At 48.6% G+C, this 26,015-nt stretch overlaps 1 protein-coding gene across 5 annotated transcripts in view; it reads left to right on the forward strand.

The window, feature by feature from the left end:
• Positions 1-26,015, forward strand: part of PHACTR3 (phosphatase and actin regulator 3) — a 280,165-nt gene that overhangs the window by 240,707 nt on the left and 13,443 nt on the right. For all 5 annotated transcript variants that reach the window (XM_021920860.2, XM_021920859.2, XM_021920865.2 and 2 more), the window contains 3 exons: positions 18,320-18,375; positions 22,157-22,218; positions 23,144-23,284. In XM_021920860.2, coding sequence (XP_021776552.2) covers positions 18,320-18,375; positions 22,157-22,218; positions 23,144-23,284 — 259 coding nt within the window. The remainder of the gene's footprint in view (positions 1-18,319; positions 18,376-22,156; positions 22,219-23,143; positions 23,285-26,015) is intronic.

Genomic DNA, 26,015 nt, shown 5'->3' on the forward strand with positions numbered 1-26,015 from the left:
TCAGCTCCACCCTCGCTCCGAGGAAGCAGCACAGTGCGCCACTGAGAAGTCAGGATGGACAGACTGCCTTGGTTCCCAGCCAGCTCTGCAGTTTTCCAGCATGTGGGCACGGGGAAGTCATCTCCTGACATACGCCTTACTTTCCTACTCGGTGAAAGGGGTGTGATTACAACAGAGCCTGTCTTGTGGGGCCATGGGAAGGATGCAATGAGCCATCACATGTAGCATGCCTGGAATCATGCCTGGCAGACAGGAAGCTCTCCGGGAAGAAAAGGAAGAAATCTGAGCTCCATGAGGATAGGGAATTTGTCTCCTTCAGTTTTAACAGCTTTGTTGAGACGTAATTCACACACCATACGCTTCACGCACTTTAAGCGTCCAATTCAGAGCTTCCAACATATTCATAGAGTTGTATTTCTATCAGCACAATTGATTTTAAGATACATTCCTTACTCCAGAAAGAAGCCTCTCCCCCTCAGCAGTATCTCCAGTCCCTAGAATGGTGCTGAGTCCTGTGGGTACTCGGTGATTTTGCAGCTACTGCTGCAGGGCTGAAGGGGAAACTGCATGGGAAGGCGTCTCCTAAACATGACCAGGTATTGGCGTCACCATTCCCTTTGCTTCACCAACTTTATCTTCATCAGATCCTTTTCTTCTTCTTCAGCATCTTTTCATTGTCATCATTTTATCTTCATCACCATCGTCACCTTCACCACTTGTTTATCATCATCTTTGTCATTTTCATCTTTTTCTTCCTCGTTATCTTTCCATCATCTTTAGCAACAACTTTGTCAACATTTTTATCCCCATCATCATTTTCATCCTTTCCGTAATCACGAATTTGCCCCATCTTTGCTCCCTAGGAGACACTCGGGGAACTTGGGCTCTCAATCCCCTTGACGTCTGGGGGCTTGGCCTGTGAGGGGAATGAAGCCCACATCTAAAGCAGGTTCTGGAGCCTCTGCTGAGCCTGATTGTGCCTGGAGAGAAGAGAACTCTTGAGAATGGTGGGGGCTGGGCGCAGTGGATCATGCCCGCAATCCCAGAACTTTGGAAAGCCGAGGCAGGAGAATCGCTTGAATCCAGGATCTCTTGCTATGTTGCCCAGGCTGGTCACCAGACCTGGGTGCCCACAGGCAGGTAAGAGGGAGGTGACCACAGGACTGAGGCACCTCCCTCTTATCTTCCTGCTATTTTCCAGATCAGCCTGGGCAACACAGCCAGATTCCATCTGTACAAAAAATAAAAATTTAAAAACAGCTAGGCATGGTGGTGCATACCTGTGATCTCAGCTACTTGGGAGGCTCAGGAGGGAGGGAGGATGGCTTGAGCCAGTTAGAGGCTGCAGTGAGCTATGATGGTGCCATTGCACTCCAGCCTGGGCAACAGAATGAGACTCTGTCATTAGAAAAAAAAAAAAGAAAACAAAATGGTGGGAAGGTGAGTCTGAGCTGGGACACTGCAGATCCCACAGGTCCAGCTCGGGTTGCCACCCCTGTGTGTGGTTTGGTTGGGCCGGTGCTGTCCGGTACTGGCCACCCGTCAGCTGAGGCATGCAGGACTGTGCCATCTATAGCCTTCTTTGGATTCCGAGATCCCAATAACAGAGGCTGTTGGCATTTAGCAATTTATATGATTTTCTTCCTTTTTTTGATGCTACACATTTATCCAGCTGACTTTCCCAGCCCTCCAGGGGTACCGTTGCTGGGGCTTCCAGTCTCTTTTTGTTTAGAAATCTCAGGGCAAGCGGAGATCAGGTCTGTTCTACACAGAGGCTCTTCCTGAGCACCACCTCCTGCTTCACCGCTGTGGTGAGGGGTCTGCCTGTGAACACTGCAGAGCCTCCAAGGTCAAGACCACCACCCAGATTCATGAGGGCACTTTCACAGATTTGTTGCAAAAATGCAAAGGAGCTCATGAGGCAGCGCTGTGAACAGGCTCTGTGGGATGTTGTGGGGAGAAATCAACCTCAGTCCTAAAGGGAGGGTGCTGGTGGTCCTGCAAAGGCTGGGGCAGGCAAGGCCAGCATGGATCAGGCAAAGCAGTGGCTATCATGTATGGATCTTGTACATTCTGCTTTTAGATGAAGGTAGCTAAGCAACAGAACACACAGCTTCCAAATCTGGACAAGTTTAAACTGGCAAATCTCAGCCCGAGAGGATATAAATATGAGGCTTCGTCGTCTTGGGTGGAAGTCCCCATGTACAGGGAGGGAGATCCCATCTGTGTGTGGTATGCAGGGTCCAGGGAGTGGGACCCCGAGTCCCATCCTGTGCAGGGGAGAGGCTCAGGCGCCTTCTGTTTAGTGTCAGTGTGAAGTGGCCCTGTCCCTGCTGAGCCTCCACAGAGGGTCAGCTGCTGTTTGTTTTCCTTGGTTGCTTGGGAATCTGCAGAGGATGGTACAGCATGTTTTGTAAGAAAATGCAAAACAACATCAAGCCCCATTCAGTATCAATAAAACATGATTCCCAAACCAGGGAGCAGGTGGCTTGGTGGGCTTGCAGGCCTGGCTGAGAGCCATGGGCTGAGTGAGCCCAGGGAAGTCACTTGATGTGTCCGAGCCTTGAAATGGGTGTGTGATGTCTGCCTGCTCAGATGCCTGTGGGGACTAAATAGCACACAGCCCTGCTTCACCCAGGATCGGGGCTTAGCGTGTGTGAGTAGAAGTCATAGTAATAACAGCACAACCATAGCTCATTAACATGTATGAAACCCATGTTATGTATGAGGGGTGGTGTTTGGCTGCATTCATTTCAACATAAGATGTAAATGCTATTATTGGATGTTCTTAGCAGCTAAGGAAATGGAGGCCCACAGAGATTAGTTAAGATGCTCAAAGTCACACAGCTGGTGAGCTAGTGGAGCTGAGATGTGACCCAGGCGGGCTGACTCCAGATACCATGTTAGAGCCACCCCACTCTCTGGGATGGTTGCCTAGGCAGTCAGGACTGGCATGGTTGTTCCAAAATCAACAAGGATTCAGACTCCTCTTATCTTCCTGCTATTTACCCTCATGCTGGTGTGGATCCTCCATGGTCCAGGGTGGCTGCAAAGGCACCAGACATCACATTCAAATCCCAAAGGGGCATGCATCTCAGCTGAGTCAGCTCTTCCAGAGGGCTCCTCCCAGAAACTCCTCCACATCTACCTACTGCTCCTTGGTTGGCCCCTCCTCATGTGGCCGTGGTCAGCTGGAAAAGAGACTGCTCTGAATAGGACCCGCACTGAGGCCTAAGAGGGGGAGAAGGGAGATGGGGTAGGAAACTCGCGGCTTCTGCTGCTTTAGGTGTCCAAGTTAATTTTGTTATGTTAAAGGAAGAAAAGCAACAAATGAAGAGATGGATGAGTGAATGGAAAGTATTCTGTCTGTTAGGTAGCAATGATTTCTAAATGATGTCTGGAGCTGCCTGGTTTGAGGAGTGCACGTGGAGCCCTGTGGGCTTGGAGAGTGGCGCCAGGGAATTTACAAATGCCCCATTCCTGACCCTCCCATGCTGGGCCAGGGAGGGAGCTGCTGGCAGGAAGTTGAGGAGGAGGAGGGAAAGGGGAACCCTGAGGGGCCTCCAGAGTGATGTGGAAAAACACACTACCCCGTCCCCAGCGATCCCATCCCCTCCACAGCGATTCCATCCCCTCCACGGCGATCCCACCTCCCCCTAATGCCTACATCCCATCTCCCCCACTTCCAAGCATCCTGCACCCCTCCACATGCCATCCCAATCTCCCTCCACGCATTCCACTCCCCCTCCATGCATCCCATTCCTTCACGGCGGAAATTTTACCTTCCTTTACATACAAGGCATTTCACTTTTCTCATATGCTGAAAGATGAATTTCACGGCGGACCACTTTCCCTTACGGCGATCTCTAATTTCTCTTCACGGCACCCCACTTTCTTTCTTTCCACGGTGATTCACTTTCACGGCGGCAATTTCACTCTACTTCCCTACGGCAATTTTACCTCCCCTCTACGGCGACCTTGCACTCTCCACGGCTTATCCATTCTCCTCCCCACGCTATCTTGTACTCCTCCACGGCGTTATATCTCTCATCTTCCCCCCCCACGGCGATCCCATCCCCTCCACGGCGATCCCATCCCCCCTACAGCGATCCCATCCTCTCTCCGACGTCTTAGTTCCGCAGCAGATGTTTCCTGAACAGCCTCCATGTGCCACTCTCTGCACTGGGCCTAGGATGGGGGGAACGAACAAAGCAGATGCGGGGAGCTGCCTTCCGAAGCTTCCGTTCCACCAGCAAGCATAGGGGAGGGGAGGTCAAGTGAACATGTGTGTGGTACATGTGGAATACGTGGCTGTGACTGGACAGGGGAAGGGCTGCAGGGCAGAGTGACCATGTTCCATGCAGTTGGCTCCCAGAGTCCCCTCCTGGGCTGGTGGGCGCTGGTGCATGTCAGTGCCATTGCTGAGGAAGGTCTGGGTCCTGTAGAAATGGTGTGGTCTGCAAATGAGGTGCACCTGTCTTTTCTTAAATCGAGGACACTTTCAGGTGGATTTGGTTTCTCTGACTCGGCTGGTTCAGTCAGCCTGACGGGCACCTACCGTGTGCCTCAGGCCCCGTGCTGGGCAAGGCCCTGCCTCCAGCTCCCAGCCTCACTAGGAGGGAGGGATGGGAGCCACAGGACATGCCCAGTGGAACAGCCACCAGGGCAGGTGAACCCTGGAGAGGGGTGGGCTGGGACGGTGACCCTGGGAAGCCACAGGAAGGAGCGCATGGGAGTGACCCTGGAAGCCCAGAGATGGAGATGGGGAGGGGAAGGGCTGGCAGGGGCCCTGCCTGAGCGAAAGATCAGAGACAGGCAATGCTCAGCATCCAAGGAGGAAAGCAGAAGGAGCTGGAGGGCAAGGCGGCCCTGGTACCTGGCAGATGCTCCACTGGTGCCTGTGGAATGGACCCGAAAGGATCTTAGCCCTGGGAGCAGGCAGTATGGAGCATTACGTATTCTTTCCATTTTCAAAATTTGAAGAAGGGACTTATATACATGGTAAAAAATAAAACGGTACTTCTCACTCCCACCTCATCCATCTGTCCGGAGTCAGCCACTGTCCATGAGACCATGTGTGACCATTCAGAAGTGGGTCTTTGTAGGAGTCCTAACACCCAGAACAGTAATCTGCAGATATTACCCCCCATGTGCTGTGCCCAGCTCGGGCCTCAGCTGGCACCTGTGGTAGGTCCTTCACTCGGCATCAGTCTCTGGAGGGAGGTGGAGTAAAGACCTGTCCTCAGTGCTCAGCCTCAGGTGACTACTCAAAAAGCCGTTGGAAAGAAGAGATCATAAGCATGATTTGTTCATGCTTTAAACACTATTTTAAAGTAAATCATACAGATGTCACTTGCTTGGCCATCACTTTGAGGCAGAATCCAAGGACATTTCTTTGAGGAAGAATCTACCAACTTAAGTTATTTTTGCTCTAAACAAAGGCTGGATGCGTCTCCTACAAGTTCCACTGTCAGTTTCTTTGGAGAGGAGTGAGTATTTAAAGACACTTGGAAGCAATCTGAGTGCAGAATCCTTCCAGAGTTGTAAGACCCCGCCTCCCCAGATCTCACTCCTCTCTCCCACGCAAACTGCACAGCGGTATTTTTAGCAACTTGCCTCTACCGACTCCAAAGCTCAGTTTTCATAGAAGTTACATTTTCATTTTACATCCGTGTGAGATCATTCAATCAATGTGCATTAAAAGCTTAATTAAATTACCTGATTACAGAAACAAGTACACCTGGTGCCAATAGGTTTGGGAACAAAAGCTACCAGTTCCTGATCCATGCACAGCTCAGCTGGTGTGGCCAGGCAGGTCTGAAATCTGTAGGGAGGCCACGAAGTCAGGATGGGACTCCCAGCATGACTGGGGCCACTGTCCACAGGAAGGATTTCTGCTTCAAGAAGCCTCAGCCTGTCTCTAAGGCCTTTCCGCTGATCAGATCAGGTCTACCCAGTTCAGCCAGGACACTCTCCTTGCCTTAAAGTCAGCTGATGGTGGCCCTTGATCACATCTACCAGACACCGTCACAGCAGCACCTAGATGAGTGTTTGGTTGAGTAACTGGGGACTGTGACCCCACCCGTCGCACCCTTCAGGTTGACACATCAAATTGACCCTCATAGATTCAAGGTTGGCGAGAAGCTCGTGAACAGATCTAAGAGTGTACTCAGTCTCTCACTCACAGCCTCGCTCCGCAGGTGATTTGTAGAGAAGCCAGTATTCAAGCAAAGGGCAAGTTCAAAGCTTAGACTCTTGATGATGTGGTTTTGCAGTTTCTATACTCACGTTTATTCCATTTTATCTTCCCCAGAGTCTGGCCGGGAGAGCCTTCCACATGAGGGCTAATGGAGCAGCACCCGGTTCCTTTCTGTAATGGCATTGAATTCCACCGCGGGGATGAACACAGGTCCTTTAGGCTCTAATGGGCATTGAGGCTCTGCCCTGTGGTTGGCTATCATGAACATCCTCATACGTGTGTCTGTAAGAGGCCCATGTGGAAGGATGTTCACACACGTCAGAAATCTTGGAACTGGACCTGGCAGGTTAGAGAATATATGCATCTGTCATTTTTGACCTGAGCACTGATGACCAGGGAATGCCCCTGACTGACAGCCCCACCAGTAGTGCGGGAGGGACTCTGTCTACACTCCTGTCACCATTGTGGATTTTCCAGCTTTCTGCCCTCTGCTGATCTGGAGGTGGCACAGTGGCGTGCTGTTTGGCACAACCACACACTCCATGTGGTTGTTATTTCCGTGGAGATCTGTGAATAACGATGAGCTTTGGACTTGCCCCACAACTGAAGCCCAGTTCCACCAGTAAGGCTGAGCTGTGTCCCACAAGCCCAGAACCATGCACCCTGCAGTGGGATCCCTGCATCGCCAGTGGCTTCTCTGCTCATTTTGCTGTGCCAGCTTGAGAGGCTGTGCAGGGGCTGGGGATTCAGCAGTGACCAGGTAGACAAAGTCTCTGCCCTTGGAGGGGTCCTGAGTCCCTAACTGGCCAGCGTGGTGGCTTGTCCTGGGTTAGCACACATACTGCCTTTTGCACTCTGGTGGCAGCGGTGCAAGCGTGAGACTGTGGTATGTCTTTCACAGGCTTGGACGGGGGCTTGCCCAAGGTTGCCTTGTTGCTGTCAAAACCAGCCTTTGGGCTAAAGTTTCTCAATGTAAACGTGGCCTTGCCTTGATGTCCCATTCATGTATCCACTCATTCATTCATTCATTCAGTCAGTCAGTCACTTGTTTGTTCATTCATTCATTCACTCATTCATCCAGTCACTCGTTTATTCATTCATTCACTCATTCATTCATTCATTCATTCATTCAGTCACTGGTTCATTGATCACTTATCATGGGCCAGGCTTGGTTCCAGAGCCCTGAGTACACAGCATTGGGTACTACTGATGCAGTTCTTACCATTAAGGTACTCAAAACATAAATAATCAATTCTGGCCATGAAGGCCACAAAATACACAAATGCACTGGGGAGCAAACTGTGCAGAAAGGAGCCAGTTACTTCAGCTGGAGGAGTGGGGGTCGGCTTTCTAGAAGAAGAGGTTTAAGCTGAACCATGGGGAGATCTGGGTAACAACTTTCTTAGCAGAGGGAAGGGCCCAGGCAGAGGCACTGGGTGGGAATCAGCTTGGCATGTGCCGTGGTCTGAATGTTTGTGTCCTCCCCAAATTCATGTGTCACCCCCAGTATGATGGTGGTTGCAGATGGGGCCTTTGGGAGGTGATTACGTCACAAGCGTGCAGTGCTCTTGAGCAAGATCAGCGCCCTCATAAAAGGGAACCCTGAGGGCTGCATTGCTCCCTCCACCGTGTGAGGACACAGGGAGAAGATACTGTCTCTGGGAAAGTGGGTCCTCCCCAGAGGCCGAATCTGCTGGCACCTTGACCTTGGACTTCCCAGATTCCAGAACTGGGAGAAATGGATTTTTGTTGTTTATAAGACACTGAGTTTAGGGGACTGTGTTGTAGCAGCCCCGCTGGGCAAGGGCTGGACCAAAGGAGGACAAGGTATGGGGAGGAGGGAGAGGAGCGGGGTGGGGGAGGGGAGGGGTGCTCAGCAGGCTGGAGCTCTGCTGTTCAGCAGGTTGTCTCCCTCCAGGAATTCCCTGCCATGGGCTGGGGCCTCTGGGTCCTGGTGGATGAACACACATCTTCGCTGAGTGTCCCTGGCCCGGGCCAGTGTGGGGCCAGTGTCTTGGTTCTTCCTGACTGACTCAACCTGCACTTGGCTTACCCTTGGCTGGGACCCGAGGAGGTCAGGCAGGGTGGTGGGGCCCAGTGGGACGTGGGGCACATTCCTTCCAGTGCAAGCCCCTGCCCCAGCCTTACACCTGGTATTACACTGCACACATTGTCCTCACCCTGCCTCTCACACCTGCACTCTCTCCACACACCCTCCTGACCCTGCCTCTCACACCTGTGCTCTCTCCACACACCCTCCTGACCCTGCCTCTCACACCTGCTCTTCTGCACACACCCTGCTGGCCCCGCCTCTCACACCTGCGCTCTCTCCACACACTGTCCTCACTCTGCCTCTCACACCCGCTCTCCCACACACTCCGTCCTTGCCCTGTCTCTTATGCCCACTCTGCACACACCGTCCTGGCCCTGCCTCTTATGCCTGCTGCCTCTGCTTCCCTCTGCTTCCCTCTCTCACGTCCTTCCCTGCAGGCTGCCTCTCTCCCTCTTCTTTGCACACATGTTCTTGGCCTTTCTTCCTCACTCCACTTTCCTCCTTTCAAAGATAGCATTGGCAGGGCTGGGTGTCACTGTGAATGACGTTCTCTGCGTTACCTTGACTGTGAGAACAGAAGGTGCCTCTCTACGGGTAGATGCGAGTTTGGTCCTGAAAGTCAAGGGCCTGGTTTTCCTCCGCAGGATTCAAATCCTTCCTTCTCCCCGCTCCCCTCCCTTCTCTTCTTCCCTCCCTCCCATAGTTCTCAGGCACCAGGTGATTCCTCAGCACCTCTTAGAGTCCCCAAATGGAAGGTGACTTGGGTATCCCTTGGTGTCCGTGTTGCTGTCTTTAGCACCTGGAAGAGGAGGTGGAAGGGGCATGTCCACGGTGGAGTTGGGGAAGCCTCTCGGGGCAGCCAGGGAACCATTCAGAGAGACTGGTGCTGGTGACCAGCTGGCCTTCATGGGCGGGGATGGAAGTGAACTTTGTGCCTCACCTGAGGCCTTAGAACACCGGGCTCCAGGCGGCTGATTGGCGGCGAGACCCCTCCCCAGCTCCAACGGGGCTGTTCCTGGGCGAGACCCCTCCCCAGCTCCAACGGGGCTGTTCCTGGTGCAGAGGGTGAGGGACTCATCTGTAGCCCAGGGGCGCTAACTCATCCCTGGGCGGGGCAGTCTAGAGTCCCTTTTTGGCTTAGGGTGGGTCACAGAGCCAGGCTGACAAAACAGAAATAGCAACAGTGATGGAGACAGTGCAGTGTGCAGCTTGCAGAGCCCAGGGCACGGCGGCCTGGCTAGCCCCCTCACATATGGCTCTCTCCTTTCAGTCTCAGCAGGTGAGACCATGGAGGTGCAGAGAGGGGACTGGCTGCACCCAGGAGGTGGAGGACAAGGGACACTGGAGAGTCTGGGGGGCCAACTCCACATAGCTGGAGTTCTTTCCTGTGCTGCCCTGGGAGGGAGCCCAGGCTCCAGGGGACATATTTCTCCTGCAGGGTGGGGTTGGGAGGACAGAGTAGGCAGGAGCCTTTGGCCTGAAGGCATGCCACTGTGGGCATTAAGAGGCAAGGGACACCTTCCTGGCATCAGAAGCCCCCCACCGCACCAAGCTTGGCGGGGCTTCCTGGAGTTGAAGTTGCCCTGCTTCCTGTGCCCTCAGGACATAGGAGGCAGGCCAGCCGTTCTCTGTGGCCTTTTAGAAACTCGGGGCAGCTCTGTGGATTGTCACAGCAACTGGGGCTCCTGCTGTATTTTCAGGATGGTCCCAGGAGGCAGCGTTCTGCAGCCATGGGGCACTTTCTTAGCAATGAAGACTGGCCCCCCATTCCACTTGACTTCTGAATGTCCCTGGGACACTCGTGAGAGTCTGAAGCCCGTTTATGATGACCTGAGCCTCAGCCTAAGTGCACTGTGGACACACACAGGAGGTATTTTGGTGGAGTTGTATTACAGGTGACGTCTCCTGGAATGCAAATGCCAGAACCCTCTCCCATAGAGGGGGGAGGGAACTTTGCTTTGTCCAGAACTTCATCAAGAAGCATTCCTCCGCCAGTGTCTCTCAGGGCATAGAGTGACCAGTGTGGCAGCTGTGGGTCTGTCTGCATTTGTGGCTGGCACTGTGATGGTGATTTTTCTGTAGGGGCAGCATTGGCAGTGTGCGTTGTGTTACCTAATCCAGCCATGCCTGGTGCTTACCTATTGGAATATGCGTTATTTGATTAAAACTTAATTTCCTTTTTCCTCCTTTATATTGCCGATAGGGTATTATGTTGTTTTTTGGTTATGCGTATGAGGGATTTGGAGGAAAAGGGACAAGACAGAACAACTGTTATAATGGGGGGGTGTGTGGGGTCCAGTGGGGCTGGGGACCTCTGTGTGAGGAGAAGGACATCCTTGCCGGACAGGGACAGTGTGAACAGCCACCTATCGGTAAACACAGCTCGGTGTGGGGCCATCACTGGGCACAGAGTTTTGGGAGGGGTGGGAGTAGGAAGCACTGCTGGAGGGGTCATGTGGACTGAAAGGCTTGCTGAAGGCCTTGGAGGTTGTCCTGAGGATGGTGGGTACCCAGGCTTGAGCTCATCGTGGGAGTGGGAGTTAGAGTCATGCTGCTGTGGGCAGGGAGGTGGACACTGTGGAAGTCTCCATCATCCAGGGCCGAGGCTTGTGGCCTGGATCAGGGAAGCGGCATAGGGGATGGAGAGAGGCAGATGGATGGACAGACGGATGGATGGATGCAAGCAGAACTCAGCAGACTTGGAGCTCCCTGGGGTGCTGGACATGGGGAGTAAGAGGAGCCAGATCTCCCAGGGGTCTGGTGAGTGCCTGGGTGGTGGCTGGAGCCAGCCTCTGAGCCCAGGATGCTGGGCACTGAGCAGGTGTGAGGAGGTGGGGAACAGGGTGTGAAAAGGTTGGCTTTGGACTCAAAGTGCCTGGGGTCACATCCTCCCTGGCATCCTGGAAGTCAGGACTGCTGGGTGCTGGAATGGCGCTTGCCTGGGCTTGTGGACCAGCAGCCACCACCTCCCAGCTGAGCCCTCAGTGGGCAGAGCATCCCTGCTTGCTGTTTCTAGTGTGGACACACTCCATCCCCTCTGCCTGGACACCCATCCCGGGTCTTTCTCTGGGCTGTGTCTTTCATCATCCAGGCCTCATCTTATGGCCTGGAGAGTCCTCTTCTCTTCCTGAACTTCTCTCCAGACACACCCACGTTGCTCTGATGCTCTGAGACATATGATCAACGTGCCTGTCATCCATGCACCCTGATGGTGAGCACCTGGGGGCAAGGAGAGGAGATATCTGCCCCATTCGCCATCACATGTCTGACGATGCATCAATGCATCGTGTGAATGGTGTGTGGAGACACTGCCTCACTGGGGAATCCCATCTCCAGGCGGGGGCTGCCAGCTTTTCTCAGTGACTCAAGGCGGCTGTGGGGCAGGATTGGCATTCCCAGAAAGGAGCCTCCCAAAATAGCGCAGGCGTCCCCTGTGGGTGTCGTGCTGTCTGTTCTCTCTAGGAAGGCATTCTGCCTTGTATGGAAGGAATTGCTTCTCAGTTTCTGCTCCACACTGAGGTGACTTTAGATGTTGATTCAAACCTCTTCTGTGACATCTGTGCTGGGGTGAGATCAAGACTTGGGGGATGTGTATTTAGTGGGGCAGTCTGGCTGGCTGGGGCTTCATCAGGGAGGCAAAGCTTGGGGAGCTGGAACTGTACTTCTCCTGACCCTGTGTCCTTCCACTTCCTGAAATTACCTGCAGCCCCTGCTGCTGTGCTCATCCTGCAGGAAGGCAGTCAGCTGAGCAGTGCGTGCAGAGGACGATTCAGAAACTGGTGCAAGCTTGGCACTGAGACAGCGTCTGATGGGGGAAGAGGGGGCATCTGATGAAAGAGGCTATGACAGACGTAGAAGCATGTGCATGTCTGATGGAAGAGGGTATGAGTGTGTGATGGAAGAGGGTGAGTGGACAGTGTGAGTAGATGATGAAAGAAGGTGTGAGTGTTTGATGGAGGAGGGTGTGTCTGATGGAGATGGTGTGAACGTCTGATGGAGAGGGCGTCAGTGATAAAGAGGCTGTGAGTGTCTGATGGAGGAATGTGTGAGCATCTGATGGAGGAAGATGTGAGCATCTGATGGAGGTGTGAACAAGTAGATGATGGAAGAGGGTGTGAGCATCTGTCTGATGGAGGAGGCTGTGAGTGTCTGAAGGAGGAGTGTTTCCTGGGGATCCAGGCCTGCAAGGAGGCTCTGGGCAGGATGGAGCCTGCAGTTCTGCTGGCTGAAGCTGGAAGAGACCTGGGCTCAGCATGCCAGGTGAATAATATCAGTGCTATAGTAGTAATGATAATGCCACCTATTTGTGTGCCAACCTCCTCCTGTATTTAGTGTTCTCGACTCTCCCAGCATCCCTGTGGGTTTGGTTGGCAGGTGTTCACCTGGGGAATCAGAGGCTCAAGTAAGGGAGGGCGTGACCCCATCACCCAGCTGGCAGGGGTCAGAGCGGGAACTGGAATCCTAGCTCTGTGCCAGTGCTGGGGCCCCAGTGCTGACTGTGGAATAGACAGTTGACAGCCTCCACAGACCTGGAAATGTGGGTGGCACAGCTGCATCATGACTCCCGGAGCCCCTCCATGTATTCTGACTGTCTAGACTGTCGACGGTCTCATCGGCTCCACCTCTAGGCCCCTTCGTCCCCATCGTTTGTCCCCTGCTCTGTCTCCTCTAGTACTCACAGCACAGGACCAGGTGTGTCATAGGTGACTGCCGCAGATCTGTCTTGTGAGAGACACTCGGAACCAGAAAGTGCCTGTGGGGTCACCTGTTTGGCTGGTGCCCGCTTGGCTCCCAGGGCCCCCATAAATGACTCACATCCACACTTGAACATACAGACACTGTTTGCCAGGGTGTGGCGCACTCGATACCTTTAACTCCTGTCTGCATTCCAGGGCCTGCTCAGCCTCTGCCTGGTTTCCCAGCCCAGCCTGGTCCTTCCAGACTCCCTGTCATCCCCACCTCTTGTGTGTGCACAAGCAGGGACCAGGTGGGGAGACCGGCAGATGCTGCTCTGTCTCTGGAGTTTCTTTTCTTAGTGTCGCTCCCACACCCACGTGACGCTTTAATTAACTGCCACACTCAGGCTTTCTCAGTGGGGAGAGTCAGAAATAGACTGTGGCTTCCCCAGCTCCAGGCAGCATCAGGACGTCACCCCATTTCTGAATCAGGAGTCTCGAGTGGCTGCAGAGGGTGGGGAGGGTTGGGGAATCCCACAGGGGTTCTGCACTCCCACCTGCCCTGCCCCACCCCTCCACAAGGCCTTCTGCAGCTGCCAAAGCGCAGCTGTGCTCCGGCCACGTCTCTTGTGGCTCCTCGGAGAGCACCTTGATCCTGAAGCTCAGAGCCCAGGAAGCTCTGGCGGCATCCCTGCCCCAGGCAGGTCCAAGCAGGCTTATGTAGTGAGGGGGAGGAACCGGCGCCCATTCCTTTGCTCCTCGACACAGGCGGCTCCCCTTGCCTGCACTGGCTCTAGGGGTCTGCTCTCGCAGAGCTTCATGACTCATTCAACCTGACTGCCCTTCTCCTGGCCATGGTTCTGCCCAGAAAATATCCTGGGCCACCCTGGCCTGAGTGGTGACTGTGTGTCAGGTAGGGGCCAGCATGCTGTGGGGCAGGGGTGGTGACCTGTGATGCATGCTTCTGCCTGAACCCGACTCTCTGTGCTGGGAGAATGCTTCCTGGGCCTCATCCCAGCTGTGTCCCTGCTGGCTGGTTCCTGCCAGCTGGTGCTGCTGGGGTTCCTCCCTGCCTCGGTCCTCCTCGCATCTGGAACTTGCTGTGGGTTCTGATTCCAGCCGTAGTAGCTGCTGATCACATTCTTCTCTCTCTGAGCCTCAAGGGTCTCACCTGTAATGTTGGCAAAGTAATTGTCTGTCCTTGGCATCAGGCTCGTCGCCATTTTTCCTTTTGGAAGCCCCGACTCTGCATGAAGAGTTAGCATAGCTTCAGGTAGCAGGTGGACAAAAGGATATCTTTTATATATACTTAGGGTAACAAGTATTAATTTGGAGTGTGGGGTGTTTTTGCCATATGGCCAACTTCTTCCCCAAGTCTTGAACATTTCAGGGGCCCCTCACAGGCCTGCAGCACACTTTGTCCTTGGTATCTGGTGGGGGTCTGGGCAGGTCCGTATCTCTTGCTAGTGGGTTCGTCTCTGTCTTTGTTGGACAGAAATCTGGAAGTGTTTCCAAATGCAAATCTAGTCCTGGCACACTCATACCCCGTCTCACCCAGGTCTGCTTTAAATCCTTCAGTGCTGCTCTGGGGTTCCAGGAGTGAATCCAGACTCCCTCTCCAGGGATGCCAGGCTGTGTGCATCCTGCCCCTGCTCAGACTCGGTGCACACACACCTCCATGCAATCTAAACGACCCCACCTCAGGACCTTTGCACATGTCCTCTCCTCACCTAGCGATCCCCAGTCATCCTCTGGATCCCAACTAAAGTATCACCTTCTGGGAAGACATTCATGTCCAGGTTACAGCCTCGTCTCAACAGTGGCCTGGCCTTGTTGGGTTGGCAGCACCACCCTAAGACCCTGCTCAGCACCCTCACCTGGCAATCAGGGGTCTTCTTGCTCACCTCAATCCCCTCTGCTGGTGAGAACCACAGGGAGGGTCTTGGGGCCCACAGTGCTGTCTGGGGCTCTGCATCCACCCTTCCAGCTGTGGGGTCCTGGCACTTTATGGGTAGAGAGGCGGGTTGGTGACAAGCCAGTGAGGCCCTGGCTCTGTTGACAACCCTGTGCCTCCGGGGCTGTGTCTATCCAGAGGACTGCATATTCTAGACCATTCAGGGGTGCCCTGGTGACAGAGAGAAGCTTGGCAGCTAGATGAAGCCCTACAGTGAGCGACTGGACCACCAGACTGCCTCTGCGCCTTGGGACCAATTGCGCAGTTTTTGCTGGTTTGATGTCCAACGCTTTCCTGAGATGTATCAATTGGATGAAATGCCTTTCTGGGAACATGGTCCACGACCAGCTGGCAAGTCACAGGTTGGGTTTTCTTGAGAAATTACTATATCCCAAGCATGCATTGTCACAAACATTTTTGTGCATTATCTCATTTAATTCTCATTGAGAGGGTCTGGTACTAATTTTCATTTTAGATGAGAAAGATAAGGTTCCAACAAAGAGGGGGGAAAAGCCTTGTTTGGGGGCTATGCCAGTGGACACCAGCCTCCAGGGACATTTGGAGTACTTCTCAGATTTGAGGAAATGCACAGCCTCACTCCTCAGGTGTCCCTATGGGTGATCCTGGCTGGGCAGCTGGCTCAAGAATTGTCTTGAGCCACACATAAAATACAAATGGCTGGGGCCAGCATCGCGGACAGTGAAAGAGTTTATCAAGGCAGCTGTAGGTAAAGAAAGGCAAATTTATTAGAGAAAGTATGAAGATCCGTTGCAAGGGTGCAATGGGCAGCACAGCAGAGAAGGGGCTGCCTGCAAAGAGGCAGGGGCTGGAAGGAAGTTTTATAGGGTTGTGCCAGCGGGCCTTATGTGCAGATAAGGTCGTGCTGCTGAGGCCTCGAGTGGAACAAGATATTTGGAAAGAGGATGTCATGCCAGTGGGTTGTCTGTGATTAGCCGGCTCTCAGAACAATTATTCTCCCCCAACTAGGACCCCTTCCTCATTGTTGCTTACTTATTAGGACTCCACGTTTTACTTCCTAGAATCCCATTCCTACACACAGCCTCTCCCTCTTAGCCAGAGGAGCTCTGCAAAGGAAGTACCTTTTCATGGGTAAAAGACATGGTGCACCCACTCTTGCTGGGCTTCAGGGATTTTTCATTTCTATTTGCTCTAAAAGTGCCTGTGTGCCTTCGCCCTGCATCCCATCTCCTTCATGCTTCCGAGCCCTTCTGTGGGCAGCACTGGGGCCAGGGGATCTGGCTTGTTTCTGCTTTTCCTACGGTGGCCTGCCCCATCTTTATCCAGACAAAGTGGCTGTCAGGTTCTCTTGCCATTCCCTGTTTACAGAGACTCAGATACGTTGAGAAGCGAGCTAACGCTGGGTGCCCAGCTCTAAGGGGAGACCACAGACAACTCCAATTTCCTGATGATTTCTCTTCCTTAACCTAATTCCTTCTTCAAGACCCTTGCAGACAGTGCTGTACCAAGTGGATTCGGTATAACTCTCTCAGAAGCTTCCTCTTCCATGAAGCCTGTCTTGATTACCCCCCCACCCCGCCCCCGTCCTCACTCCCTCAATGGTTAAGCCCCGTATGTGAACAGTTAAGAGACGCTGTGGAGAGAGCTGTGGTCTTCCCACACTGGCTTCTTCTCTTCATTTGGGTCTCAGCAAAATGTATCTCTGCTATATTCTGAATGTATCTGCCCCTGCCCAACCACTCACCCACCATATCCCCCATTTCCTCCATGGCATTGACCACTCTCTGAGATGATTTTGTTCATTTGTCTGCCTTTACCTCTAGACCAGGGGTGTCCAATCTTTCAGCTTCCCTGGGCCACATATAAAATACACTAATGATCGGTGATGAACTAAAAATAATTGCAAAAAAACCCCATAATATATGTTTTTAGAAAGTTTATGAATTTGTATTGGGCCTCCTTCAAAGCTGTCCTGAGCTGCATGCAGCCTGTAGGCCACGGGTTAGACAAGCCTGCTGTAGACTATGAGCTTCCCAAGGGCAGGGGAGTCTTCCCATATTCAGCACTGTGCTCTGGGGGCTTGGAACAGTGCCTGGCACAGAGCAAATATTTCACAGTCATTTCCTGAGTGTTTGAATGAATGGCCTTTGGGGTGTTTTGACCGGACTGCAGAAGCAACACTTAGTGAGCTAGGCTTTGCATGCATTGTTTGGGACTGGGGAGGATTCCAGCCAGGAATTGTCAGAGGGGAGGTTCAAGTCTCACCGAACATTGAGATATGATGTGGAAGCAACCACCCACAGAGCCAGAAGACAAAGCCCCCGGGGGAGCAGAACCACAAAGGGTTGTGTTCTAGTGGGGAGGGAGGAGTGGTTGAGTCCTGCAACGTCCTAGGCTTTCTGCTGGGACAAGGATTATAAATAGGAGATAAATAATTTTTAAATGGAGCCTACATCCTCGCCGGGGCAAAATATTATGGCCCTAAATTCTGGGTGTTCAAATACTGGGCCCTGTTGTCTCCCTGCTGTGGTTAGAGGATCTGGAAGTGGGAAGGTTTCTGGCTCTGGCCCAAGTACAATATTATTGTAGTCACAAAAATAATCAGAGCTTGGCATTAATTTCGGATAATGATGCCTCCTTCTCCTGACAAGCCCTTTATGTTTTTTGGTGGTGACTGTTGTTGGCTGCATCCTCCAACTTCTTCAATGAGAGACCACTTGAAAAAGAAATAATAATTTGTCTTCATATCGCACACTCCGTCTGCGCTGATGGTGGGAGGGGAATGTATGTGGGTGGGCTCAGCTCTGTTAGCTGTGCTGGCTGGAAGAGATTCCCAGTTTTTATTCAGCGCTCAAGCTGAGCTTTATGCTTGCTGACAAGAGGCGGGAGGCCCCTTAGACGTCTTTAGACACTCCCCCTGTGCTGGGCTGGGCACAGGCGTTCAGCAGGCAGAAAGCCGGAAGGAGAGATCAGTGCTCCCACGGCTGGTGTCTCCTCTGCTGACAACGGAGGCAGTGCTGGGAAGCATGGATCTCCCAGCATCTCTGGATCTAGAAGCCTGAAAACAGGTGGTGCTACCCACCCCTCCCTAAGCCAATGGGCAGGAAAAAGAATTTCCTGAACAGATCTCCTCGATGCTTAAATACACTGCTCTGGTGAACAGTCCAGACCAGGCAAGATTTGGGCGACAGATCAGAAGAATGAAGACCTGCACATGCGGAGTTGGAACAAGGACTACCCTAGTATTATCTCTGTGACGGGGCAGCTTTCACTCTCACTTGGAAGTCTGACTTGATTTTGCCAGCAAGAGGCAACAACCAAAGGTTCACTTTCTCTCCTCCCCATTTTGGGAGGCGATCTATAGGGGTGTGCCAGCCACCTCTCATCCTTGCAGACCCCAGGTGGAATTTGCAGGCAGCCACTATGGTGCAAAATGTAATTCTAGTGTTTTTCCGCAGACGGCTGAGCCAAAGACCTGCCGTGGAAGAGCTGGAGAGAAGAAATATCTTGAAACGTGAGTAGCTGGTGATTCCTCTAGAGGTTTTCCTTCACGTGTGGTGAGGCTGTTGCACAAATTCTGAGTTCCCATAACCCAGCCCTTCTCTGCAAGCGGAATGCTCTATGCTCAGTAAACCTGAGCTGCTGAGGAATTCTGAAAGCAAGCCCCAAAGGAAAGCTGATATATCTAGAAACATTCTTTTTTTTTAATTTAAAAAAACTCCTCTCCTCTTAGCATAAAGATGTTTTTATTTTCAGGGTTAGTTCCATATGTCTAAGCACGTTAGGTTTTAAGCAGGTCTTCCTGGCAGTTTGGGTCGGGGTTCTTCTTGGCTACAGAAATCACAAAGCATGAACTGCATCATAAATCTCACTAGAGAAGGACACGCCCCTTGCCTGTTATACTTGGGAGGAATAAAGCAGTCAGCTCAGGGAAACAGTGAAGCCATGGGAAGCTTTCATGTGGCTGAGGACTTTGAGGTTCCAGGACCCTCTGTCGCTCCCAGCCTTGCGCCCCCTTGCATTTCCTGTTAGGTGGACAGTTATAGGATATGCTGAGCACAGGTGTTCATGAGTAACCTCCATGCTCTAGGGCACTATATTCCATTAAATATTCCATAAAGTTAGTGATTTAGGGGTGGCCAAACCTCTTGAAAAAGTGTTTCTCAAATAGTTCTTCAGTCATTTTCAGTTTTTAAAACATTTTCTACAGAAAGTATCTTCTAATGGCTTGGATTTTTACAGGACTTTTTTTTCTCTTTATGTGATGAATACTGCAGACTTTCTCTGAGTTTGTTTTCTTTTTACGAAGTTATGATGGTACCAAGCTGACTTTCTGTCAGAAAATACCACAGAGCCCCTTGTTGGTCTGGGTACTGAACTTGAATTGATTCCTCTCTCCTTTCTTTGCCTCAATGCCTTCATTAACTGCCTAAAACAATCCCCTTCTTTATAGATTGTTGAAAATAACCCTCAGATAAAGACTTCTTCATTTGACTTTTTAAACTTAAGATATAGTGACTACGGTTCTGTGTTAACTATACCATCTCCGAGGATTTAAAGAAAAGCTTTTCATTGATAACATGCTTAATTAAGTAGGCAAACAGAAAAGTCAAGCTGTTTCAGTTGCCAAATATTTGAAGTTTTAAAAATTAAGTCACTTATTTTTAAAGCTTGTAAGTTGCAGATGCTACTAAAAGTAGCAGTCCAGACTTGAACTAGGCAAGTTCAAGACACAGGAAGCACCACATTCCAAGTAGCCTTGGAACAGGAAGAGTACTACAGCCCAGACTTTTAACCCAGGAACCATGTCTTCTTTCAGTAGCAGCCTCTTCCTTCCTAGGTCTTCCCACCAGCAAGTGCTTCTAATTGTGTTATTCTTTGGAAATAAGTATCAGAGCCTTAGAAATAGAACTGTCTTTGGTGACAGGGAGCTAACAAGTGCATAACTGAAACTGACTGCACTGACCTTCAGTGCACAGAAGGGAAAATGAGTTTCCTCTGTGGTGGCCATGGCAATCCCGCCATAAACACTGCGCCTTCATTAGTGGATGTAGGTTTGTCCTTAGCTTGGAAGCCCTCTCTGGTGTCTTGAGTGGGAGGACCTGAGACTTTTACTGCTAGGTTTGTGGTGGGTGTTTGGTTTTTCTTTTGTTCTGTGGAGATGAGAATAGGGTAACTACATATAGCCTAACATCATACTCATAGGCTCTTGATACACAGGATTTCAAGCACTTATACTATATTGCATTTTCTTCTTGTAATCAATCCTTAGAATATTACTTTTGTGTTTGCTTCAAGGGGGGGACTCATGACTAATTACAATTATATCTGAGGAGCACTCAAAACTCTGCCCATGTAACACTATAATATGGATAGAAAAGCAGGAGAGCAGTGGCCCCTTTCTATGCTGATGGTAATTCTTTATTAGGCCCAGTCTGTGCCATGGACTGTATTCAGTACTTGGTATATATTCCCTCATTTAATCACTGCAACATATTTGTGAGGTCTGCACTTTTTAACAAATGAATATTGGAACAAGGATAGCACTAGAGTTCAACCCCAGGTCTGCCTAACTCCACTGCCCATTTTCTTAACTACTGCATCAGAAGCAGTATACGTTTTGGACATTCATGGAAGACTCATGTATAACTGTCCAAGCTGCTGGAGCTATTTCCAGAAAATATGGGTGTAGCAGTCCTGATTATGGGTCCCTTGCTTTGTATAATGCACGGGATTTTCTGGGTCTGGAAATGAGATCCACAAACGTATCACTAAGGGGAGCTGAGAAGGGGAGGTCTGTGGGCTTAGACTAACAGGGAGGACTTCTTGGAGGAAGTATCCAACAGAGCGCCTGGCAGGAAGAAGCACTCTGACAGGAACTTTCAAAGATCAATTCTCCGAAGACCCTGCTAGTGACCTTCGTAGTAATGACATTTTTCAAGATTTAAAAAAAAAAAAAAACAAAGATCTTTGTTTCAATCTTTTCACATGGGAGTTGCCCATGGCCTATTTTAAAGAAATCTGAAAAATTTTATGTCACGTAAATCCCTCATGGCTGGCCTTATCTGGACACTTGCACAACGTTTCTCTAATTGTATCAGCTTTCTGATGATACCTTAAAAGTATGGTTTCTTCTGGTTTCTCACTTGTATAAAGAATTAAGCACAAATAGGATTTAATTACCTTTTCTAAAACACCCTAGTCCAAGATGACTCACTTAAAAAAATTACTGGAAAGCACAATATATTAAACTCTCATATAACCAATCCCACAAAGGTATAAATATTTGAAATGCATCTTTTAAATAAAGGCAGATAATGTGAAATTGTGTTAACTGCAAGTGGCAGGATTTCCCTTACTAAAACCTAGCAGTGTTTCTAGGAATGCTGATTGTTGAAATCTCTTTCCTAGGAATGGAGCTATGTTCAGGTCAGGGACCTAAGGCTTTATTTAGCAACGCAGAACACCAGAAATAGGACAGCCATTATCTTGTATCCCAGGGGGACGCTTACATTTTGTACTATATCTCAGCACTTTGGTCTATTTTTAGCTTCCAAGTATAGGTGAGAGCACAGCTTGAATGTTAATAGTCACAACTTACCAAGCAAAGCTAATTTTGCTGAGGGACTTGGGCTCCTTTACAAGGCACTGTCATATAACAGTGTTCACGCTTCAGCAATGGAGAGTCAGCTAGGTTCATAGATATGTTAAGATTTGAAATATAGTCTGAACATATAAATTTCAGGCAAGCATATGCTGCCCAGGAGCTGAAGAAGGTGTCCCATGTTTTATGTTGGTTAAAAAGTCTGTATGCTTATTAAGGAAAAAAAAAACTAGTGGCAGTGCTATATATATTGAAATGTACATACACATTTATTTAGTCTACTACAGATATTTTTAATGTGGCATCTAAGTGCTAGATGTAAATATAAAGATATTTGGGGAGAAAGAAAATCAGTGAGAAAGACAGACACAGAGATGTCTACTTCCTTAAACAGCAGCCATATCTGTGGTTGTTTCTAATGCACAGAAGGGCTGAGGAGACCAGGTTGGGATGACAGCAAAGCTTCGCTTAGTACAAGTATTTCTGTGATGAGACCATGATCTCCTGAACAGTGATTGACAAAGTGGGGGAAAAAAAAACCCACAAAGAGTGATGTGGAAAAAGATCTCTTTAATATTTTACCTTCAGCTCCCAGAAATACGGATATCTTGGGTACACCTTCCTGCTAAAGAGAAGAACGTTTCAACCTGTTTCTCTTTGTCATTTTTTTCCCTATTTTAATCTTTCACAGAAAGGAATGATCAGACAGAGCAGGAAGAAAGAAGAGAAATCAAGCAAAGATTGACAAGAAAGGTACTATAAGCATTTTATTGCCTGAATAATAAAGGTGGTCTAGAGAACAGCTGCTTCGGTAGCAGGTGGGATGAGTAATCTAGGTATCACTCTGTGATCATGAATAATGTTTTCCTGGACAACATGGCATCAGTTAAATCAGGATATTTGCTCAACAACAATGAATTAACTCCCTCTGACATTCCCTATGGACGAAGTCCTTCCCCAGCACAGTAGCACTTGGAGAGGTGCACAACGCACATGACATTTTTTACTTATGTTCAGGTGGAAGCCAGAAGTTGATTGGCATTTTCTTAATTTACAGTGTCTAGGAAAAGCATACCTGGGTATCAGTGTTTTAGTTACATTTTGCACTCATCGCTTTTGTTCACCTCCAATATGTCTAGAAGTTCCTCAGTTGCAGACAGCTTATCTGTGACTCAAATAGTTAACATTTACTAGGGCCAATACAGGTAGCAACTCTATATCTACTTTTAAAGCCCTGACCATTTCTAAATTCAAGTGTTCTGGATTCCCCTTCTTTGTTGTGATGCTCCATAATAATTCTCTTGAAATTAACAGAATATCCTTCTTAAGCTGGACATATAATAACTTTATTAGCACTTTGAAAAAGCTTATCTAATTGTACCTGAAGCCATTGATGCCATCAACTCTAAGTTAAATCACTAACTATTCCTTGAGCTGGTGCTATGTACTACTGGGGGTGTGACTCCTTCTGATAAAATATTTTGGAGGAAGGGGGATTGTGACTTAAGGGTACAGTATATAATTTAAGCCCTTCACATTAGAGATTGCTTGTATTCAGGTTATATATCACAGTTTCAGTTTTATTTTTATTTTTTTTAGAAAGGTGCTGTTTGTTCAGAGTGCTTCAAAAAAGCTAGTTTGGCATGTGATACTTAACTATGATGATCTTTGATTTTAGCTTAATCAGAGACCCACCGTTGATGAATTAAGAGACAGAAAAATTCTGATACGATTCAGTGATTACGTGGAAGTAGCAAAAGCGCAGGACTATGACAGGAGGGCAGACAAACCCTGGACGAGACTGTCAGCAGCAGATAAGGTACATAACTGCCTGTGCTGGTGGGGGGTGTTGGATGTTATAATAAGGGCAAAATATGTCATGCCAGGGAGTTTATTCATAGACAATGGGAGTCCTCAACTATTTAAATTAAGGGTATACCTGCAGTAAATATTGGTTTCTCAAAGACAACTCAGGGTCAGATTGAGCAATGGTTCTCAGCTAGGGGACAGTTTTGCCCCGAGGGACATCTGGCAATGTCTAGAGACATTTTTGATTGTCACAACTCGGGATGCTACTGGTAGAGGCCAGGGATGCTGCTAAGCATCTCACAATGCACATAACAGGTCCCACAACAAAGGATTTTCTAGTCCCAAATGTCAAGACTGTGGAAATTGAGAAACCTTGGTATAAGGGATAAATCAAAGGTGGGCAAGGCTGCCATAAGAGATCAACTGACAAGTTTAAACAAGAAGAGCTACAGTGGGGATAAAGAGGAATTCAAGAAAGCCTCTACACTATAGAAGAGGTTCTAGATTCTCTCCCTGGACTTGTGCAGTTTGAAGTATCTCTGAGAACCTCCTGAGGAGTCTGAACTGAACGGTTAGAGAAGGAGGAAGCAGGTCATAGAGTCTCTGCCTGACATTTGCTGAGCACAGAGAGGGTAAGTTCTTGTCTGTGATCAAACACTTGACTGGCAAGATTTAAGCCCACGAATGTCTATAGAGTCTTTTTGTTACCTTCTTGCTTCTATTAATTTTCAGAAGACTTAAAGCCTTTAGGAAGAGAAAAATTACACATTCAGGCAAAGAAATTTGCTAATTGTTCTTCATTCTTCATATGCCGAGTATGAGTATGTACATAGATATTGCATCAACTTGGAGAAATGCGAACATGTTGGACTAACTTGCCTAGTTCTTTGTGATTGATGTGCTCAGAGGATCACAATGATACAAGGAGAAGTATCTCTGGTAGTCTGCAGATGTGTTTGAGTATGAGAATAATATACCCCTAAAGTTCTTAAAGACTTTCCTTGTCCCAGAGGCTATGTTTGATGTTTTAGTCTCATTGGGTCCCTCGAGTGTTTATCTGAGAAAGAAGTACATGATGCAAGTGGGCCTGGGGAAGCCAAAATATTAATATATGCTGAAGTTAGAAAGGCTTATTTCTAGATTATCTCTGATTATAAAATTCCAAGTTCACTGAAAGCTGCAGTTTACTCATTATCTTGGTGTTCCTGTTTCATTAGTGCCCTAAGCATGTGCTTGGTCCGTTTAGGTATGGAGTGAGTGGGGTTGGGGGAAGGATTGTCTTCCCACTTCAGTCCAGCAAATTAATTCATGGAAGACTCACATAATACTAGTCCTAGCCAGAGCAATCGAGCAACAGAAAGAAAGGGCATCCAAACTGGAAAAGAGGAAGTCAAGTTATCTCTCGTTACAGACAATATGATCTTATACCTAGAGAAACCTAAAGACCACCAAAAAACTTAGATCTGATAAATTCACTGAAGTTGTAGGATACAAAAATTAGTAGCATTTCTATAAACTAATAATGGACTAGCTGAGAAAGAAATCAAGAAGGCAATCTTATTTAAAATAGGTGTCAAAAATACCTGGAAATGAATTTAACCAAGGAGGTGAAAGATCTGTACAAGGAAAACTACAAAACAATGATGAAAGAAATTGAAGAGGCCACACATAAATGGAAAGACATCTCATGCTTGTGGATAGAAAGGACTAATACTGCTAAAATGACCATACTGCCCAAAGCAATCTACAGACTCAATGCAATCGCTATTAAAATACCAATGTCATTTTTCACAACAATAGTAAAAGCCATCCTAAAATTCATGTGAAACCCAAAAAAAACCTGAATGGCCAAAGTAATCCTTAACAAAAAGAACAAAGCTGGAGGCATCACACTAACTTCAAAATATAGTATAAGGTTATACTACCAGCACAGTTATTGGTATAAAAGACACATAGACCAATGGAAAATAGAAAACCCAGAAAAAAATTCACATGTTTATAGCCAATTGATTTTTGACAAAGGTGCCAAGAACATAAACTGGGGAAAGGACACTCCTCAATAAATGGTGTTGGGAGAATTGGATATCCATATGGCAAAAGAATGAAACTGCACCCCTATTTCTTACTATATACAAAAATCAACTTGAAGAACAAAGACTTAAATGTAAGACCCAAAAACTATAAAACCACTAAAAGAAAACACAGAACAAACAGTCCACGACATTGGTCTAGGCAAACATTTTATGGCTAAGACCTCAAAAGCACAGATAACAAAAATAAACAAATGAGACTATATTAAACTATAAAGCTTCTACACAACAAATCAACAGAGTAAAGAGACAACAGGGAATATAAGAAAATATTAATATCTATAAACTATTCATCCAACAAGGGACTAATATCCAGAATATACAAGGAACTCGAATAACAGTAAAAAAAAAAAAATCCCATTAGAAAGTAGACAAAGGACATGAATAGACATTTCTCAAAAGATGACATACAAATTGCCAACAGGTATATGAAAAAATGCTCAACATCATTAATCAACAGGGAAATGCAAATCAAAACTACAATGAGATATCATCTTATTCCAGATAGAATAGTTAATTAAAAAAATGCTGGAAAGGATTAGGAGAAAAGTGAACTTTTATATGCTGTTGATAGGGATGTAAATTAATGCAGCCATTATGGAAAACAGTATGGAGACTCCTCAAAATATTTTTTAAAAACTACTATATGAT

Source organism: Papio anubis, chromosome 16, assembly GCF_008728515.1.
Source record: "Papio anubis isolate 15944 chromosome 16, Panubis1.0, whole genome shotgun sequence".
NCBI lineage: Eukaryota > Metazoa > Chordata > Mammalia > Primates > Cercopithecidae > Papio > Papio anubis.